At 52.5% G+C, this 20,217-nt stretch overlaps 1 protein-coding gene across 2 annotated transcripts in view; it reads left to right on the top strand.

Moving 5' to 3' along the window:
• ARID3B (AT-rich interaction domain 3B) overlaps positions 1 to 19,624 on the top strand; it is a 50,539-nt gene extending 30,915 nt beyond the window's left edge. Inside the window, exons 5-9 of one of the 2 annotated variants that reach the window (XM_043922168.1) lie at positions 12,676 to 12,859; positions 14,091 to 14,359; positions 14,463 to 14,717; positions 16,133 to 16,234; positions 17,108 to 19,624. In XM_043922168.1, coding sequence (XP_043778103.1) covers positions 12,676 to 12,859; positions 14,091 to 14,359; positions 14,463 to 14,717; positions 16,133 to 16,234; positions 17,108 to 17,271 — 974 coding nt within the window. In that variant the 3' untranslated portion in view covers positions 17,272 to 19,624. The remainder of the gene's footprint in view (positions 1 to 12,675; positions 12,860 to 14,090; positions 14,360 to 14,462; positions 14,718 to 16,132; positions 16,235 to 17,107) is intronic. The other variant, XM_043922169.1, reaches the window with a different exon arrangement.
• Positions 19,625 to 20,217: the final 593 nt, after the last annotated feature.

The raw sequence follows: 20,217 nt of genomic DNA, 5'->3' as shown, positions 1-20,217 counted from the left end.
TAGTAGGTAGTCCTGGACATCACTTAAAACTCATATATGGGGCTTCCTGCTGGTGCATCTGGCTTAATAGAGACTTAGAATGGCCAGTGAAAAAATTGAAAAAATGGAGGCCCTCCAGGATGTGTTGGGAGGATTCTGAAATGATCCAAAAGAAGGAAAAGCTAACTCTTTTTTCCTTATCCATTGGCTCTTTGATTTTTGTATCCACTGGCTTGGTTGGGGTGCTCCTGCAGTTTAACTGTAGGGCACATGGGCATCCACTTTACGGTGCCTTACCGCTTCTGGTCTTTCTCCCCTTCTCATTCTCCTGCACCCACCCACCCCCAACCATCTCCACTTGGGACCATGGCATGTCTCAGTCTTGAGCCCACAGTGACTCAACTTCCTGGCTTTGTATTCTGTCACAGCAATGGGTTCACCAGCTGGCAGCCCTCAGGAAGCATGGTCAGAACCCCAGCCTCTCTAGGAGATAATTCTCGGCAACCTGGGTAGCGGCATCTTCTTCATCCTCAGGACAAAGCCTTAGGGGAACTGCTCCTGCCAGCATGTTCCCTGGGACCCTGCCTGATCATGTAGCCCTTGGTTTCTGTGTCAGCTCCTTTACTGAGACCTGGGAATGAAGTCCTCTTTATTGTAGGTGGGGCTGTAATGACGGCCTCCAGCAATGAAAGATCCTGATTTAACTCCTCTTCTTCCCTCTCTCCCGCTCCCTCTCCCCACCAACCTCATCCCTCTTTCTCTCCCCCTCCTTCCAAAGTCTCATTGCCTTCTTAGCAGTGTGCCTATTACCGCTGGTTTGCTTACAAAGGCAATCGAAAGTTTTGAGTCTGGGTTTCCCCTCATCCAAGCCTATCAAAGCAGTCTAAGCAGCTCTAATTAGTTTACTCCTCCAACTGTTATCTGGAGCTGCATGTGTCAGTAAAAAACAAGAATATAATCCTGAAAGATAATGTGACTCGCAGCAATGAAACTCCCTGGTTGCCCTGAGAGAGAGAAATCCACTTAATACTTTGGTCTCCCCTTCCAATTACCTTTTAATTATTTACAAGCTCCGCAAGCCCAGCTGGTGCAAACCCAGGAGCTGATCTCGTCTCAGAGGGGCTGCTATAGCAATATAGATTTTAATCAGCAGTGTGCTTCCACTGCTTTAGATTCTGCTTTATTGTTTTTCTCCCTTCCCAGAAGGATTTTTAAAGGAAAATGGAAGTTATATCAGCCTAGCCAAGAGTGAAGAGCCATAATTGTTTGTTTACTACTCTGTGTCCCCAACAGACGAGGATCTCCTTGAGGACAGCCACTTTGTCATTTCTGTGTGTCCCCAGTGCCAGCACAGGGCCAGACCTGGGGGCAGGGATCGGGAGGAGCCCTGCTCAGGACACATTTTCTGTCGGAACAGTCCTGTTGGTTTTCCTAACTCAGCTGCCCCAGTGGTGGTGGTGGTGGGGAGCCTCCCCTCGCCCAGCCCACCCCCAGTTAGCTGCCTGTGATTGGAGGTCAGCAGTACAGAGGGATGTATGCTGAGTGTCCTGCTATTGCACAGCGCCGGGGCTGCCAGACTGCCGTCTAGTCTATTCCAGAGTGAACCCAAAGCAGAAGTGACTCTCTTTGATCCTGTCTATTTACGGTTATTCAGGCCCTGAGTAAATCTTTTTTCTTTCTTCAGCACTTATGTTCGGTATTTCACTATTTGCTGATATCAACAATAGAAGGGAAACAGTTGAGTCAGTTTTGCTACTTGTTAATTACTCTAGTATACGGTTTCTCAGCCTCAGCATATTGATTTTGGGGACTAGATAGTCCTTTGTCGGTGGGGGGGGGGGAGGGGGGAGGGGCTCCTCCCCTGTCTTGATAACCAAAAATGTCTGCAGATATTATAAATGTCCCCTGGGGGGACAAAAGTGTCCCTCTGTTTAGAACCACTGCCATAGAAGGGTAGGAAAGAAGTTGAAGATCAAAACTTTTCTCTGCAGAGAAACTCTTCAGGGAAATCATCTTAGCTCCATTCAGAGAGCAGTACCTGAGGGTGGCAGGGCCTGTGTCTGGCAATGGGAGGAACTTCCCGCCTGTAGCTGAGGGCCAGACGAGTGGGCGCTGGTCCCCATCCAAGGCTGGGGTGTAGAGACCTGAGAGTTGCTGTAGCCCCGGCAGGGGAAGAGTGGAGGCAGAAATGCAGAGGTATATATGTGGTCCAGACATGGCTGGAAGAACCCTTGTCTGGCCTAGATGAATCAGGTGGCATCAGATTGTGAAGAGCTGCGTTTATCCCAGAAGGTAACTCTCCAGTCTGTGACATAGCCGAGTTATTGAAGGGACACCCGGGGAGTGTCATCAGAGCTGTGCTTTCAGGAAGCTCGCTGTGGCAGTCAGTGTGTAGCTGGGCTGAGAGGGAAGACTGAGGCAAGGAGCCTGTGGAGCTTAGGTTGTTCCCTTTAAAATCAGTGATCTCCTCCCTGGAAGACTCATGTCTGATGACCTAAATTTAGAATGAGTGGTTCAAGGGGACTGGGAGCAGTTTGCGCTTCTAGCCATATGAAGCTTGCTGTCTTTCTTCTTTGCAGAATGGTGAGACCTAGGGCCCCTAGACATTTGTGAGTTATTTGTCATTCCAAATTGGAGTCTGGGGCACTCAGGAGCCCACTCGTGTTAGCTGGCTGGGTGCAAGGAAGAGCCTTGGCAGTGCGTCAGCAGCTCATCCTCCAGAGCTAAGATAAAGGATAAGCAGTTGATTTTAAAGGAGCCCCGGAAAGCAGCCAGAGTCTGAAAGGCCCAGTGATGCCCACCTGGGCCGTGAGTGGGCTGGACAGCTTTGACACAGAAGCTATACCACAGAGGAAGTGGCCCGGGCTCCAGGGGAGGTGGCACCCAGCCCGTGGCCTCGAATTACTGCAGCTGCAGGTGATAAAACGGCTGTGCAGTGGGAGAGGGGCCTGGCCATAACCGCTGCTTTGTGCTGGGTCTCTCCAGCTTGTTAACATGTTTGGGTGAATTGACTGCAGCAGATGGGCCTTTCAACTTGAGGCACCTTGGTTTCTAGGCCAGACTGGGTGACTTGCACCCTCGTGATCCCTCCTCCCCGCCCCCAGCAGAGAAACCTACCCCAGAAGGCGCTTGAGAAGAGGCTGAGACAGTGCCCAGTCAGGCACCTGTGTCCTGCCTGCCTCGGAACGGCTGCTGCAGCCTGTGGGGAGGCATGGGGACTGAGGCAGGTGAAGCTGGGACTAGCATCCATCCTGAGCAAATCCTTCCTCTTCTTATCTCTAAAAAGAGAAGGTTTTGGTTAGAGTCAATCTGGAAGTTTTTTCCAAGTTCTCTGTTGTGTATTATGTGTCCGTGGTTGTGTCTGTTGAGCTGTGAGCAAACAGTGAGCCACCCTCAATAACCAAAACAGAAGAAAAGCCCCTTGAGCAGTTTTCTATTAAAACAGTTGTGTAAAAACTACACCAGGGAGCCCCACCCCCACTCCCCCTCCAGCCAAACCAGATGCTTCATTCCCTTCCTTGCAGAATCATGTGTTTCTTCTTTTGCTGAGGGAAGCCAAACTGAACTAAACAAGTTTCTTTTGCTTGTGCTTCCCACACAGACGTTTCTATAGAAAGATGGGTTAGATTTCAAAACTCTGATGCCCCCTTTTCCTCACGTTTTGCCATATGTACATGCAGGTGTGGGTATGTGTGTAAAACACATACATACACCTTTTTTTGTCAAAAAAAAAAAAAAGGCAAACATTTGTAAACAAAATTCTTTGACTAATTTAATTCACTGTGGGTGATTTCTGAGGTGTTGTTTATTCCCTGGTAGATTTTCCAGGGGATCCTGTGGGCAAGGCGGGCAGGTGCTGATTTGGAAGTCTCATAAGCAAAGGCTTATGAACATTCTTCCTTCATCAGTGAGGAAGAAGAGCTTCTTGTCTTGTTCCCCAGGCAGCGAAGCAGAAGTATGATTTCATCAAAGAGGAGGAAGATGATTTTGCTGTTAATTTTATTATTGTTACCCTGTGTACTTTACAGAACCCTTTCAACCCATTATCTGATCTGCTGTTCCGCATAGCTCCACCTCTGTGGGATAGAGAGAGCAAAGGTTATCACAGGAGCCAGCCCCCAGGTTAGATGACCCCCCTGAGGCCACAGAGCTGCTTTAGCACATGGTTTCCTCATCCTCAGGCCGGGATTCTTTCTCTCACCCACACTGCCCTGGAGAAACTTGGCCCCTAGCACCAGCAGCTCCATCACTTTCCACTGGGGCAGTGGACAAGCCTCTGCTGTCCTTCAGCCTTCTAAACCCCGCAGGGACTGTGGCCCACCTGCACAGGTCAGGGCCCGGGAGGGTCTGACAGCATCTAGCTGATAAACATGGGGCACAGGTCTTCATGCAAGAAGAGTGTTCATCTCAAGGTAAGACAGCCTGTCTCTCAGGGAAGGGCAGATGTGACGGGTCACAGTGGCACAGAGGCTGCCGTCTGTCAAGGCAGGATTGGGGGGCCGGGAAAAGCCCTAACAGTAGCCTCATGGGCCCCCTAACTAAGCGCCCACAAGCGAGGATCTCTCCTCCAGCCCCTGTCCCAGCTTGCCACAGCAGACAGAAGACCTGCTTGGTCACATGGAAGACAAGTTTTGTCAGGACTTCACGGGAGAACTGCTGTCCCTCCCCCACCAGTTCTGTTCAAGGCTGCACACTGACCTTGGTTTTCCCAAATGGATTGTTGGATCTGTTTTTGATGTGTATATACAAAGAATTTACTGTGGGAAAAGGGCTTGGTCTGCCTCAAAGTGCAACTTGAGTGTTTTTCCTTCTGTTGTGTGCTTATCTATCCATCTCAGGCAAGGAAATGTTCGTGACATATATTGCTTTGCCTCTTGGTGGAGGGAGTTCCTCGTATATTCTTTGTACCTTAAATGGTCTGTGCCATGGACACTCTTCCTGATAGACTAAAATATGTTTGTCTTTGTCAGATAAAATAGGCTTTGGGCTTTCATTTTCCAACTTTATCCCCAAATCAAAGTCCAAAATACAAATCTTTGTCTCAGGATTAATCCTTTGTTTCAGGCCAGGTCTTTTTCTTTCCCCAGGTGGTAGCTGATGTTCTAGTGCTAGGGTTCCCTTCCCCTCCCAGTGTTTTTTTTTTTTTTTTTGGCTCTCCCGGATCTTCATTGCTGCGTGTGGGCTTTCTCTAGTTGTAGCAAGCAGGGGCTGCTCTGTAATTGCAGTGCGCTGGCTGCTTATTACGATGGTTTCTCTTGTTGCGGAGCACATGCTTTGGGGCATACAGGCTTCAGTAGTTGAGGCTCTCAGGTTCTAGAGCACCAGCATTAGTCTTGGCACACGGCGTAGCTGCCCCAAGGCATGTGGGATCTTCCTGGACCAGGGATTGAACCTGTGTCCCCTGCGTTGCAAAGTGGATTCTTAACCACTGGACCACCAGGGAAGCCCCATGTCCCCACTTCTAAATACCTTATTACTAACCAGTTATCCATGATAATGGAAAGAGATCCCTGGTTTTTGAAAGGCATGATTAATTTGAATAGCTCATTATTGTCTTTAAATTCAGCCTCTTCCCCTTCAAAATCATTTATTGGTACTTTTAGCACTTGGTAAAATTGGGTTGAGGGCTTCCCTGATAGCTCAGTTGGTAAAGAATCTGCCTGCAATGCTGGAGACCGCGGTTTGATTCCTGGGTCAGGAAGATCCACTGGAGAAGGGATAGGCTACCCACTTCAGTATTCTTGGGCTTCCCTTGTGGCTCAGCTGATAAAGAATCTGCCTGCAATGTGGGAACCCTGGGTTCAATCCCTGGGTTGGGAAGATCTCCTGGAGAAGGGAAAGGCTACCCACTAGCCTGGAGAATTCCATGGACTGATAGTTTGGCCTCCTTTGTTCCAAAGTGAGCCAGTATTCAGCAGACCGTCCAAGGATTGGTATAGCGAAAGTCTGAAGCGAGAGGTTGACCTGCTTACACTGTGGGAACATCTACTAGGTCTTGAGAGGCTAGAGGCACAGATGGGCAATGGAAGCTCAGACAGCCATGCATGCTCAGGGAGAATGGCCTTGAGTTGTTGGGCCTCTCCCCAGTCACCCCTCCACCCTTCTCTTGGACTCTCAGGCCGGTCTGTTAATCAGCAGCAGGCAAAGCAAAGAAGACCTGATGGTCCACCTCCTTCTAACTCCTTCGTTTTCTTCTCTGAGCGTAGTTTTTATGGGAGGAAACAGCACCACCATAGCCCTAATTTTATCATCGGCCATAGTAGAGTACAAGACTGCATGTGCTATTAAACTTCACCTAAAGCAGTTGGTCTGAGCAAGAGTATCAAGAAGGGTAATGGGTCTGAAATTAGCCTCTCAGGTTGTGGTGCCTGCAGAACTCCATTCATTGCTGGTGGGACTATAAATGGGCATCACTACTGGAAATCTGTTCAGTGGTGTTTACTAAAGCTAAATGAATGCCAACCCTATTACCCAGCAGTTAAACCTCCAGGTGTATCCCCAGTGGAAATGAAAGCTCTGGTTCACTAAAAGACACACGCAAGAGTATTCATAGCAACACCATTCATTATAGGCAAAAACGGGAAAGAACTGAAACGTCTATCAGTAGTAAAATGGACAACTAAATGGTGGCATAGTCCTCTAGTGGAATAAATACCACACAGCAATAACAAAGAATGAATTACTGTTGTACACAGCTGGATGGCTCTCACAGGCCTAATGTGTAACACAGGAAGCCATTCCCAGAAAACTACGTATACTGCATTCTTTGGTTTGTGTAAAGTTCAAGAAAATCACCTATAGTGATACAGGATAATGATTACCTCTGAGTGGGGTGGGGAGTGGGTATTGATTGGGAAGGATAATGGAAGAGTTTTCTGGAGTGCTGGAAATGTTCTGTATTTTGCTGTGAGCAACGGATAGTGGGGTGTACACAGCAAAAAAGATCTGGTGTGCTGTATCCTTAAGATACTCATCTAGGTTCTAGGCACTAGGCCTTGTGTCAGGCAGGCCTCCTCAGTGAGAGATCGTGGTAGAGGGCTGAAGGGTACGTGTAGGACCAGTATCCGGATATCCGCACATCCTTGCTCGGCCCTGACTGGTAGAACAGTCAGCTCCACACTACATGGCACACCACCGCACCCTGCTGCCTAGTTTCCCAGTGGGAAATAGTTTCTACATTAGCAAGTCGGGGAGAACACCACCAGTGATTCCCCTACTTGTTCTTGGGGAGCAAGGCTAGAGCTGGGCAGGAATTAATATGCAGCAGGAGGCTTGCCTGCCCCTCTGCGTTCCCGCTTAACTGGGGACTTAACTCCTCCAGGCTCCCAGCTCTCTTGACATGCTGTGGAAATGATTAATGATCTTGTTCAAAGTCAGGAAAAGCAGCGAGGGTCCTGGGCAGGGCCACGCCCTGGGTCCTGGGCTCTCACCCCTGACCAGTAGGCAGGAAGGCAGCCATGCGCCTTCTGTCCTGGGGCAGCTCCGTCCTGGGTCCCTGCCCCCGATTACTTCTGGTCATCCCTGGAATGTGCCCACTCTCTGTAGTGGGGAGGAAGTGGTCCTCCCCTAACATGCCCACCATGCTCAAGGAGACCATCTCCCCGCTCTGCTCTCACCCCTACTCTGCTGTGTCTCCACAGGCTCAGCAGGGAGGCGAGCCAAGGACCGGAGCAGGTTTTGTTTGGCTCCGTCTGCGCTGAGGGCTGAGGGCTCCGGATAGCAGCACCAGTGCCAGTGCCCAGCGGCATTCCCACCTCCAAGGGTTAAAGCCCCCGGAGCCCCCAACAGCTTCCCTGGGTCCCAGCCTCATAAAAGCCTTTTCCGCATCTCCCTAGGGCTGCGTCAGGCTCCCTGGCTGAAATCTGATAAGGGGCCTCTTTGTTGGAACTGTCAGTCTCCTTTATTGAGGAGGGAACTGGAGACCAGCGGCATTTCTTGGGGTACAGATAAGGCCCTGGATTGCTGTCAGAGGGACCATGATTAATTACCCTCAATCCAAGCTCCTGCTTTGATAGCAGTGACTGACAGCCCACAGGGTTTCCCGCAACATGCTCCCGCCCTCTCTGGGAGGTGTAACAGGGTGGGGGGGTGCGGGAATTCGGCCCCCTGCAGGGCCAATGCTGGTGACCACTGCAGAGAGTGCTCTGCAGTGGCTGCTGGCCTCCTTCCTGGCTCTCTGCAGGTTGCTTTGGCTTTTATTGGGGACTGAGGCCTGCTGTCTCTCAGGTGAAGAGGCTGTTTAGAGTATAATGTAATCCAGTCCACAGGGTAGGCCAAAATGTCCCCCATTTCCTCCCAAGGCTGGGGGAAGAGGCATTGCTTATGGACTTGAACTTCGAGTTTTTATTCCTAGACTCATAGGACTTTAGAGCTGGAAGTCATCTAGTCCAAATTCCCTGCTTCAGCCAGACAGGGAAACTGAGGCCTAGAATATGTCAATCCCCCACACCCACCCCCCAGTATGATGTTTTTGGGTTTTTTTCTTGTTCAGGGAGGGAAACTCAGCTATAGGTCTTCTCCCCCTCTTTTCGTAGTTGAGTCTCCTTGGGACACAGGAGATGGCTACTAGGCCCACCAAGTACAGGGCAGACCCCAGAGCCAGACTGGCCTGAGGACCCTGCTTGTCTCTCAGTTGTCGAAAGAATCAAAGCCAGGGCAGGTTTTGTGTCCGGATTGGCTGCTTAATGTGAGAAAGCCATGATGTCATCTAAAGTTGGCTTGCAGGATACGGTCAGCTTTGTTTCTGGTGGGACTGAGGGGCCCACCTGCTCTGGACGCTACTTTTAGGGGTTTTGTGGAGGGCCATCCATGAGGAGGAAAACACCTGTCCCTCTTACCCGCCGATTCCTGGAACTGTGGTGCCTGGCCAGGCAGTAGGGGCCCCTCTGAGAGAAATCGTGACCCCCGCGTGCCCAGAGTGGGGCTGGGTGGCCGAGCAGCCCTGGTGTAGAGGAGAGGTCACTCTGGGGACTCAGAATGCCACTTTGCTCCTAATTCATCTTCTCAGGTCCTGTATCTGCCCGTTTCCACCCGTTTCCCATGCCCCTGAGCAACTCCCAGCCTAATGCAGTCACTTGCTATGTGACTATAAAGAGGCGAATTTTTAATGACATTTCCACATCTATGATGTTGTTGTCTTTGAAAGAAGTCATCTCGAATGACTAGACATTTAGTCCAGTGACTGCTTTGAGGGAATCTATAATTCCTCCCTGGGGAGTTGCCTTCAGAGGCAGTTTGAGCCACACGAGGAAATCTGTCATGCTTTATGGCCACACCTCATCTTCACACAAAATCAGTATAAACCGCCTGCTTACTTTGTCCTATTTTCCTGGCTTGTTTCCTTGAATGACTGTTTCTAAAAGTAAAACACACCCTTATATTTGAAGGTCTACCACCTTGGAGAGAATCAAATGAAAATAATATAAACTCTGAAAGCTATTTGCAAGTGGAGTTCCAAAGCCATGTGGTAGCAGGCTCTCTAAGGAGACATTTCTGAAGGACGGCACACCCTCATCTGGGCAAGCCCAGCTTGGTGGTCACTCACTCAGCCATGCCTGTTCTGTGTACATCTCAGACCCAGCCACCGTCACCGCTTTAACACTTGTCTCCCCTTCTCTGTGGCCCCACTGAAGGACTTCATGGTTTCTTTACCTCCTCAAAATCTCCAGCTCTCCAGCCATTCCCATGCTGCTGCTCCTCTTAATGTAGGACTCAGACGCCAAGGGCTGAACCGCTAGAGTCCTCACTTCCCTAGTCTGTTTAATAAAGGTCGTGACACTCATGAACCTGCCAGTATCCGAGAAGAGAGGATGACTTCTCTTCAGGGCTGTCAGCATTAGACACTTACAGATAGTGACAGACCCGGGCGGGCACACTGCTGACAGGAAGAAAATGCATTTAATATTCCCTGTTGGGTTAGCACAGAGCTGGTTGCTTTGACTCTGAGAAGCCCATTGTTTGTTTAATCTACATGGTAGTTTCACTTATTAAACTTTATAATATTCAAGACATGATGAAGGAAAAAAGAGTCCCTGCTTTCATGGAGCTTACAATCCTCCTGGGATACCAGACGAGCATAAGTGAAATATGTGTAATTATTTGTGGAACTTGTAGTGGTTATAATAGAAATTCAAAGAGGAAAGAAATACATTCGAACCAAGGTAGTTAGAAAATTATTCCTGGAGAGAGCGAACATTGAAGGCCTGTATAAGAAGGATTTGGGCACATGATTTTAGAGTTGATGAAGAGGAAGAGTAAAACCCAAAAAATAGAGGAGAAAGAAGTTGGGTTGTGGGGTGAGGGTGAGCAGACCCAGCTGATTGAGTGAGAGTAAGTTATTGGGATGTGCTTGAAACACATCATACATAATCTTCTAAGTTGGGGCATCCCTGGTGGCTTAGATGGTAAAGAAGCTGCCTGCAATGCAGGAGACCAAGGTTCAATCCCTGGGTTGGGGAGATCCCCTGGGGGAGGGAATGCAACCCACTCTAGTATTCTTGCCTGGAGAATTCCATGGACAGAGGAGCCTGGTGAGCTATAGTCCATGGGGTCGCAAAGAGTCAGACACAAGTCAGCAAATAACACATGCACAATCTTCTAAGGAGTGTTCGGGAACCTGAGTCATGATATTGAACACGTGAGGTGGGCTGGGTTGGCAATAAGAGTCATTGTGGGTTTTTTAAACTAGGAAGTGAGTAATGGGGTGAAAGTGGTGTTTTCATCAGATTGTCTGGCAGTAGCATGCAGGTTGAGCGTGTGGATTCAAGGTTGCTGGGGCATCTAATGGGGAGCCAGTGAGGGCCTGGCCCAGGGTGATGGCTGTAGAGAGCAAGTGAGCTTTGAAAGGTGCCTCAGAGGAGGAATCGGTGAGCCTCCAGACAAATTAAAGGTGGAGGAGAGAGAAGAGGAGCAGTCTCCTTGTGAGGTTCCTGCCTAAGGCCTCTCAGAGCAATGGTGTTGCTGGATGAAGAGGCAGGGATGGGAAAAGGGAGCTCGCCTAGTGGATGAAGGGGAGCTGAGTGTGAACATCTGACCTGGAAGTGAATGGGTCATGTGTAAAGATGTTCCAGAAGCTTCTGGAATTGAGAGCTTCGGGGTCCTGTGGGAGGGAACCTCGGAAGTGGTCCTCCCAGACTCTCAAGGCAAGGCCATTGGCTGCAGAGGAGGGAGACCTTAGCCCTGTTCTGCTGGGAGACCAGTTTTGTTGCCTGAGACTTCTGTGCTTATGACAGGAATGAAGTCTGCTGTCCAGAACAGCTCAGGGAGAAGTTAACCAGTGTGTGCGCTGTTGTGTCTTAGGGGCAGGCCAGCAGTTCTCTAACATTTTACCAGTGATCCTTTGAATTTAACTCCATGGCCTTTGTCAGGACAAAGGTCTTCAAGACCTCTAGCTCCCTCCTACACTGAGGAAAGGGGCCTGGGACCACCACAGCAATGCCATGTGTTTGCTTTCACACTGCTGCTTCCGCATAACCGTGGGACCCTTCAGTCCACTCTGGGTGAGGGCAGTGTGCTGGGACTGAGACGAAAATGCCATTCCTTGAGGGGAAAGAAGCAGGAGGAGCTGAAACAAACAGCCCTTCTCTAATCAAGCTGGCCTGACGTCCACCAGGCAGTCAGTGAGACCGCAGCAGGCCGGAGTGGGGGTGGGAGGGGGTCTGGGGGTTGGTGGCAAGGCAGAGGAGGAGCAGCCGGTGTACAGTAAAAGGACTTGCCATCAAAAGGCAACAAGTCTCATACTGTGCCCCGGACGGTGACCCTTCCCACTGGAATTCTCCCCTCTGACCTCCAGATCATTAATCCCGGGGCTGCCAAATGACAGTCATCCATCACGCCTCCTGACGAGCATCCCGGCTGCCCAAGAAAGGAGCCTGGCCCCGCCCTCCCTGCCGTCCCTGGGTGCTCATTAGTGGGCCTTCCTGCTCCGGGCCAGGTTTCCTAATCAAGTCCCTGACTCCTGTCACTTCCCTTTGGGGCCAGAGGGCGGAAGCAGCTCTGACCCTCCCTCTTTCAGAGGCCGGGGAGAGGGTGGAGTGATTAGTGGGGAGAGAATTGTTGAGTGGCTTTTCATCCCCTTGGAGACCTGTGTGCCCAGCAGCTCCTTTGACATGGTGGGGACACAGGAGAGAAAAAAAACCCATTTCTCTATCCTGCAGCAGGAGAAGAGATGAGGAGAAAACAAGGCAGTATGCAGAGAAATTAAAGCACAGTTATAAACGGCGCTGAGAGCTGCAGAAGAGAAGCACGGGAGCTGTCCAGGTGGACGGTGGGACCCGCCCTCCCCTGTGCAGGGGTCAGGAAAGAGTTAGTTCACTGGGGAGGCAGCCGAATGACTTCTGAAGGCTCTAGAGGACTGAGTTGCCAAATTATTAGGAGTCATATTGCTAGCAAAAAAATAAAATCTTTGAAGTCATGTAGTCTGGCTCTCTTATTTACAGCGGGGAACAGACCCAGAGAGGCCATGTGATTTACCCAAGGCCATGAAGCCTGTGAGTTGAACCTGTCTTTCTGTTCTTCCCAAGGAGACCTGGCAGCTAGCCTGATAGCTTCCAGGCTTTGGGAGTTTGACTCAAATTACACTTCTGAGCAGATTTGTGAACATATTTCCAACTCAGTCAAAGGTGGGCATGCACAGATGTCTTCTTTCTCTGCCTGAAAATGACCTAGCCCTGTGTTTCTCTCCTTATACCATTGCAGGGACCCCCATCAACCGAATCCCCATCATGGCCAAGCAGATCCTGGACCTGTACATGCTGTATAAGCTGGTGACGGAGAAGGGGGGCCTGGTGGAGATCATCAACAAGAAGATCTGGAGAGAGATCACTAAAGGCTTGAACCTGCCCACGTCCATCACCAGCGCCGCCTTCACCCTGAGGACCCAGTGAGTGGCCCGCACCCTACAGAAAGGAGGCTGAGGCTTGTGAGAGGGAATTAACCTTGAGGCAGGGAAGGAAGGAAATTCCACCGTGTAGTGAGCAAGACGGGCGGAATGCCTGAAAGAGCCAGGAGCTTTCTGAGATGAATCCCTCGGTCACCTGAGTAAACCTGAGCGCCTTTTCTCAGGCGTGTCCTGTGTGCTGTTGCTTCACCTTTCCGTTTTGTTTCATTTCATTCATTCCATTTCACCGGCAGTCCCACCAAGTAGGTTTTGTCCCTGTTTTCCCGATAACAAGAACTAAGTCTCAGAGCCTAGATCGTTTGGTCAGGGCCGTATCAGCTAGTAAGCAGGCTGAGGTTCATAGCTGGACTTCTGTCTCTGAAGTCCACAACCTTTCCAAGACATCATCTCCTACACAGTACCCCTACGCTAAGCCTGACTCTTTCTACTTGACATTCAGCTTACTCAGAGGAAAGCAGGCAAGCCTCTGCTGGGATTGGTGACCTGTTTTTGTACCCGTTTGAGTTAATTATAAGGGTGGCAGGAGCAGGGGGAGCATTGAAGAATGGGGGCCAGAGGGGAATCTGTTCTTTGGGAACTCAGGATATTGCTCTGTGAAGAAGACAGAAGGATCAGCTGTGTGTGGCTTGGGTGGCATTTATAAGGCCTTGTTGAAAAGTTAGAAGGGTCTTATCCAATGAAACGGTTCCTGCAGAAGTTGGGAACAGAGCAACAGCCAGCAGAGCCATCTTTCTCCCAAGGTTCTTAGGTAGAGAACTGCTTTCTTGGGGCATCTGACACGAAGCGAGACGGCACTTCTAGGCCTACACACAACAGGAAGAGTTGCGCCTGTCTGAACAGCTGACTCAGAATGGTTAGGAGATCAAGGAGCCAGAAAGACATTGCAAAACGTGGCATTTCTCCTTTCTCCCAGGGTACTGGAAAGGTGCCACACAAACCCGAAATATTAGTCATGATAGCCGTTTCCCTGATGAGCCGTGACTCCATTTCCAGCCGCATTTAGCCCTGGGTGCAGTTAGGGGGCCTGGGCTGGGGCGTCCTGCTATCCTGATGGTTCCTCTCCCACCGAGTTCACCAGGTTGTGCTGCTTCATCCTAGAGGACAGAGCCTGCCCCACAGAGGCCCCTTGCAGAGGATCATCGGCTTACACTGGGCAGTCCTGACACTGCATTTTGGGTGATCCTTCCTTCCTTCCTTCCTTTCCTCCATCCAGGTATATGAAATATCTCTATGCCTACGAGTGCGAGAAGAAAGCCTTGAGCTCCCCGGCCGAGCTGCAGGCAGCCATTGACGGCAACAGGAGGGAGGGCCGGCGGCCCAGCTATAGTTCCTCCCTCTTTGGCTACTCACCCACCGCGGCTGCCGGGGCCCCTGCCCTCCTCTCCCCACCCAAGATCCGTTTCCCCATCCTTGGGCTGGGCTCCAGTGGTGGCACCAGTGCCGGCGGCTCGCGACTGTCCCCGGCAGCTCCTCTCAGGAAAGGTCTGCAGGGCTCCCGGGGGAGAAGGGGCACCAACTCCCCGGGCCCAAGACTCAGGTGGGAGGGCGGCTTGTGGGCTGGGTCCAGCTCTGGTGCCTTTGTCAGGTGATGGAGTCCCAGTGACCACCGTGCCCGTGCCAAATCGCCTGGCTGTGCCTGTGACCTTGGCCGGCCAGCAGGCCAGTACCCGGACGGCCACGCTGGAGCAGCTGCGGGAGCGGCTAGAGTCGGGGGAGCCTCCTGAGAAGAAGGTGTCCAGGCTGTCAGAGGAGGAGCAGCGCCTGGTGCAGCAGGCTTTCCAGCGCAACTTGTTCCACATGGCTCGGCAGCTGCCCATGAAGATCAGGATCAATGGCAGGGGTGAGCAGCGGCCGGCTCCATTCTGGGCGGGCTCATGTCCGGGGACTCGGGGGGGCCCTCCAGGTTCTGCCCCCATCCCTCTCACCCGGTCCGCAGAAGGATCTAGAGGCTAGGGGGTCACCTGGGGGTTCAGTGGCCACGGAGACCTCAGTTCACCAAGCTGAGGTCATTTTCCAGGGTGCCTCCAGTTCCTCAGGCGTGCTCTGTTCTGTAGCAAAAAGGAAAAGCAGTTGTTCAAGGAGGAGGAGCTGGAGACCTTCAGGGCCAGTTGCAGGGTCTTCCCCGTCCACTCCTGCCTTTTGATCTGTCTCAGTTAAAGGGCTCGCCCTTCCCCCCACCGCCCCACCACCTGGAAGAAAGACTGCGCCCCACTCCCGAGGCCCAGCAAGGGGCCGGAGCTGCCTCAGGCCAGCAGCCAGTGGCCCTCAGGAGGGAAGGGAGGAGGAAATACAAGTTTGGCAGCATAATTGACATCTGTCCCTTGCCCTCCACATTTTTCAGATGCCCCACCTTCTCATCCCTGCAGCCACACACCCCACACCCCTCATTCCTGTTTCTCCCCTTTCCCCCTCACACATTTCTTTGCCATTCATGACTCTGTCTCAGAACAAACATGAGCAGGCTTGTGTTGGGGGAAAATCAGGTGTGAAGGGAGCTGTGCATGTTCCCAGGCAGCCCCTTCCTGTCCCACTCTCCCGTGGCGAGGAGCCCAAGGAAACTGGAGATGGTGGCTCAGACAGCAGGGTTCTGCCCTGTTCCCCACTCAGGCCAGCTGCCCCTGGTCATGCACAGGCCAGAGGCTAATAGATGAAGCAGCTCATCTGGAAGAATTCTTGGCTCTCGACATCAGGAACGGAGAGTCTCTGGTGGGCCAGGCAGAGGCCTCGTGTGCCAGGCCGTGGATGGCTCAGATTGAGAGGGAGTGCCAGGGGCTGGACAGGCAGACCCCCTCCTTGAGGACCTCCCAGTCTAGTAAAGGGGAGGAGGAAGCCAGGCGAGTCCTCAGTGGATGGGGCTGGTCTTAGTGATCTCTGACTCCAACCCCTCCCCTCAACCTGGGCCCTTCCCCCCCCACCCCCGGTGGATAATGGGTGCTCAGGGTTTGTTGAATGGCACCAGACGGGTCAGTACACAGCTGTGAGCTGAGGTCAGCCTCCTTCCCAATATGACCCCTCTTCTCTGAGAGCAGAGCGAGCCGGGGAATTGAAGTGGGTCAGTGGAGAAAGCAAGCGATAGGATATTGACCAGCCTGGGTCTCCTGCCAGACCTTACACTGGGAGAAGGTTACACAGGTGCTTTCTAACTCTGGGAGACCTCAGCCTGCTGCGGCCAGGGTGGGAGGGTGGCCAGGCCTCAGAGGGGATGACAGAAATGCCCAAGGGCTTGACTGGGCCTGCTGTCTCCCTTGTCCCTAGCAGAGGACAGAGCAGAGGCCTCAGCGGCAGCACTGAACCTAACCACAAGCAGCATTGGGAGCATCAGCATGTCTGTGGACATCGATGGTACCACTTACGCAGGTAAGGGAGGTACAGGCTGGCAGCCAGACTCAGTGCGGCTCCCTGCAGGGCCCCCTCGCCCCCCTCCTGTCTGGACACCTTCCCAGGGGGTGGGCCTTTCATGTTGTCTCAAAGTTCCAAAGGTAGAGTAGTTCTGGATGAGGAGGCCTGAGGACTGCTAACAGGATGGCAGGCCCCCCTCCACCTGTGACTGAGTCAGAGAGACCCCTTGTCTAACCCTTTTTTGACCAATGGTTGACTCGTTAATTAAAAGAAGTCATTGAATGTAAAGAATCATAATCAACTCCATCCATGCCTTTAACGTTGTATTGTAAACTAAATTGGGGCTTCCCAGGTGGCACTAGTGGTAAAGAACCCGCCTGTCAATGCAGGAGACCTAAGAAATGTAGGTTCGATCCTGGGTCTGGAAGATGCCCTGGAGGAGGGCATGGCTACCCCCCCCTCCGTAATCTTGCCTGGAGAATCCCATGGACAGAGGAGCCTGGTGGGCTACAGTCCATAGGGTCACCGAGGGTCTTCACTGGGTCGGACACCACTGAAGCAACTTAGCATACACGCATGCATAAGTTAGATGTGTCTGCCATTACAGTCTTCCTAAGCACAGGCTCCTTTCTTTGACGGGTTCATCTCTGTTCTTCCCAAACATGGTCTGGGAGCACTTCCCTTAGAGCCTTTGGGGCCTTTCAGCCAAATGACTGCCCCTCAGCAGCTTAGACGCACCTGCCGGCAGGGCAGTGTGGGCACCCAGTGCACCCTCCAGCCTGGAGCCTCACCCGGTTAGGTAGGAGTGATGTGGTGAGGGACTGAACCCCTGCACGCATCCCTGCTCTCCCCGTCTGCTCACACTGCCTTCTCCCCTCCCCGCTCACTCAGGTGTGCTGTTTGCCCAGAAACCCGCAGTCCACCTCATCACAGGATCCGCCCCGCAGAGCATCGGCAGCAGCTCCAGCAGCAGCAGCAGTTCTCACTGCTCACCGAGTCCTACCTCATCCCGGGGCACCCCCAGTGCAGAGCCCTCCACCAGCTGGTCCCTCTGAGGGGCAGGACCCAGCTCCCCACTCCCCACTCTCCCTTCGAGAGCGGCGGAAGTTGATGCACAGAATTTACCTCATCTCACGGAGCCCACATCAGACACCATTTGGCCAGATGTTGAGGGTTTGGACATGTCCGTCTGCCCAGGCTCCATCAGGTCCTGCTGTACTCTAGAGGCAGGGAGAGGCTGGAGGGGCCTGACAGGGCAGCGTTGTCCAATCAGGGATCGTCCTGGAGAACTGGGCAGGGTCTGGGCGTCCCGCTTGCTCCAGGGCTCCCGGGCCCCCTCCCATCCCGGGCACAGTGTATCGACAATCTGTAAGCTGACACAGGGCTGAAGGCCCTCCACACCCCTTCCCCTTTAATTTATTTCTCTCCCCCTGCCTTCTGCTGTGACTCCAGCATCACTGGTCTCATCCCCTGCTCAGCTCCCCCATCTTTAACTCCCATGTGGGGCTGCTTGGAGCCAAGAGCACACCTCTGTGGCCCTTCTCTGCTGAGCATGGGATGGGGTCCTCCCAGTCCACCTTGCCTACCATGTTTGGTTCGTGGAGTGTGGGTCCCTCAAATTCATGTCTTGAAGCAGTCCTCAGGGCCCCGTATCCCCTTTTAATGGTTCCAAGCAAGGGCTGATAAGGGCAGTCCTCAGGACCCAGGACCTGCTGGGCATCTGCCAAGGGAGAGGCAGAGCCCCGGGGGCAGCCCAAGCAGACCCTGGCACCCACTCCACTGGCCCTTTTCTGACCCGCCCAGACCTCACACCACCCGCCCCCCCCATTCATCCCTGTTGGCCAGCTCTCCCAGGAAACAGCCCGCTTGTCCCTCAGGCCCCTCCTCTTCTTGGCGGGGGGCCGTCTCAGCCCCTACATCCCCAAACCTGCCAGTGTCAGGTTCATTGAAATACCTCAGATTTGTAATTGTTGATGTTTGATTCTTCAGGAAGTATTTGCATCTCTGAAATCTTTTTTATATGTGTTTGCTGACTTTTGTGTTTTTTTTTACTTTAAAATTTTTATTGTTGTTACTGTAGCACCAAAGAAATGAAAGCAGATCTCCCCCAAAGCCGAGCAGATGGTTTGGTACCCCAGCCCCTTTGGCCCTTCCCTAAGATTCCCCCCAGTGAGGAGGAGGGGGAGGCTGCGGGAGAGATGACTCAGGGATCACAGCGGTGGGAGGATTGGGACGGAGGGACCCCTCTCACACAGGTTGGGTCCTGAAGCCACACTGGTTGTCAGGATGGCCCTTGACCCATTTCCCACCAGAGTAGTGCAGTCCCTCACTGGGCTAGGATCAGGGCGTCTCCCCTTCACTCAGCGTTCCCACCTCAGGCCATGGCGCAGGCCATGGACACTGCAGGGGTCGAGCTGCCCCAGAAGATGAGGAGATGCTGAGAGAGCTCTGTCTCCTCTTGGACGCTGGGGTGAAACAGGCTGCTCCTGTGTCATAAAGAAGAAGTGATTCTCACACACGGCTCACCTCTCCGTCAGGTTCGCTCCGAAGTGTTCTCAGGAACCCCGCCCACTGTGACATCATCCGGCGGTAGCGGTGGGAGGCCAAGGTGGACCCAAGTCCGCACGCGCCCCACGCTCAGTCTGGCTAGGAAAGGAAAGGGAAATCAGACACCTGAGCACAGAACACATATCTCAGCCCGGTGAGCTGCAGCGTTGCTGACTGCATCTCCTCTCTCTCCCCCAGCCGCCCACACAGTCTCTCTCACACACACACACACACACACACACACACAGCCCCATGTGCTGGGGGCTGACCCTCTCCTGGCCTCACCAGGCCGGCACAGGGCTGGGCAGGGAGGAGCCCGGTTGGCTGGCGCTGGGCCCACTTGAAGGCATCACAGACATTTGGCCCATGTGTCTTTCTCAGGACTTAGTTCGCGAAGGATGGCCCCTTGCACCCAGAGGACACAGGGACCATGTGCTGTGTCTTCCTGGTGGTTGGATCCTCTCCCTTTCCCCAGGCAGCTTGCCCAGCCTCACCCTGTCAGCAAGGCCTCGCTGCCCTGAGGGGCAACAGCAGGGTCTCAGCCTGAAAGCCAGAGGGTAGGCGTGCCAGCCAGTGCCCCCAGAATGGGGCCCTGGGCCAAGAAGAGCTGTCTGGACGGTGCAGCCCTGAGGTCACATGGCAGCCATTGACGGGGGCCGCTCTGTCCCCTCCCCTTCCCCGTCTTACTTGTATTTAACCAGGAAAAAAAAATGTGATAGCACATGGGTAGCCTAGGCAGTGGATGAATACCTCAGAAGTCCTTTTGCAGCAAGTGTCTGTATATGTTGTGGTTATTTTCTATCTTACATGTTCTCGAATGTTTATATTTCAATAAACCTCTACCTCTTCACACAAGCAGGACACAGGTGCTTTGGCTCTTTCATTTGACAGTAATAGGAAGAGGGCAAGGGACTTCCGAATAAAAGGGGCTAAATAAACTACTCTGATCCCTTGATTTTTCCTAAACTTTCTCTTCACTGCTCACTCACTGTTTCCCCAAAGCAGTTACTCTCAGCCTGTCTTCTGTATTAGCTGAGCACCTCTGATAACTGCATGACCACCCATGACTCCTGGCATCATGTCAGGGTCCCAGATGGCACAGGGCCATGAGCCCTCTTTCAACTGCTGCTGAGTAAGTACAGTCCCCACACTTACAGAGCTCACACTTGTCTGGAAGGCACACACGACTCTTGACAAAACATGATTGGAACCCATGGGCAGATAATCCCTGGAAGGCTTCCTGGAGGTGGACATTTCAGCAGGAAGAATGAAGTCGCCAACTGAAGACATGAGGAAAAGCAGACGAATGGGTCCATGTGGCATCAAAGGGCCTGGCGTTGGGAACTGTGGGTAGTACTGGTAGACAAAAGTGTGGCTGGGGCCAGGGTGGAGCCCAGGCTGAGGGGTTTGGGCACTATCCTCTGAGCATCAAGACACTACTGACATGTTTTGAG

The sequence above is a fragment of the Cervus elaphus genome, chromosome 13 (assembly GCF_910594005.1).
Source record: "Cervus elaphus chromosome 13, mCerEla1.1, whole genome shotgun sequence".
In the NCBI taxonomy this organism is placed as follows: domain Eukaryota; kingdom Metazoa; phylum Chordata; class Mammalia; order Artiodactyla; family Cervidae; genus Cervus; species Cervus elaphus.
Note: the sequence above shows the minus strand (reverse complement) of the source record. Positions and strands in the feature narration are given on the sequence as shown.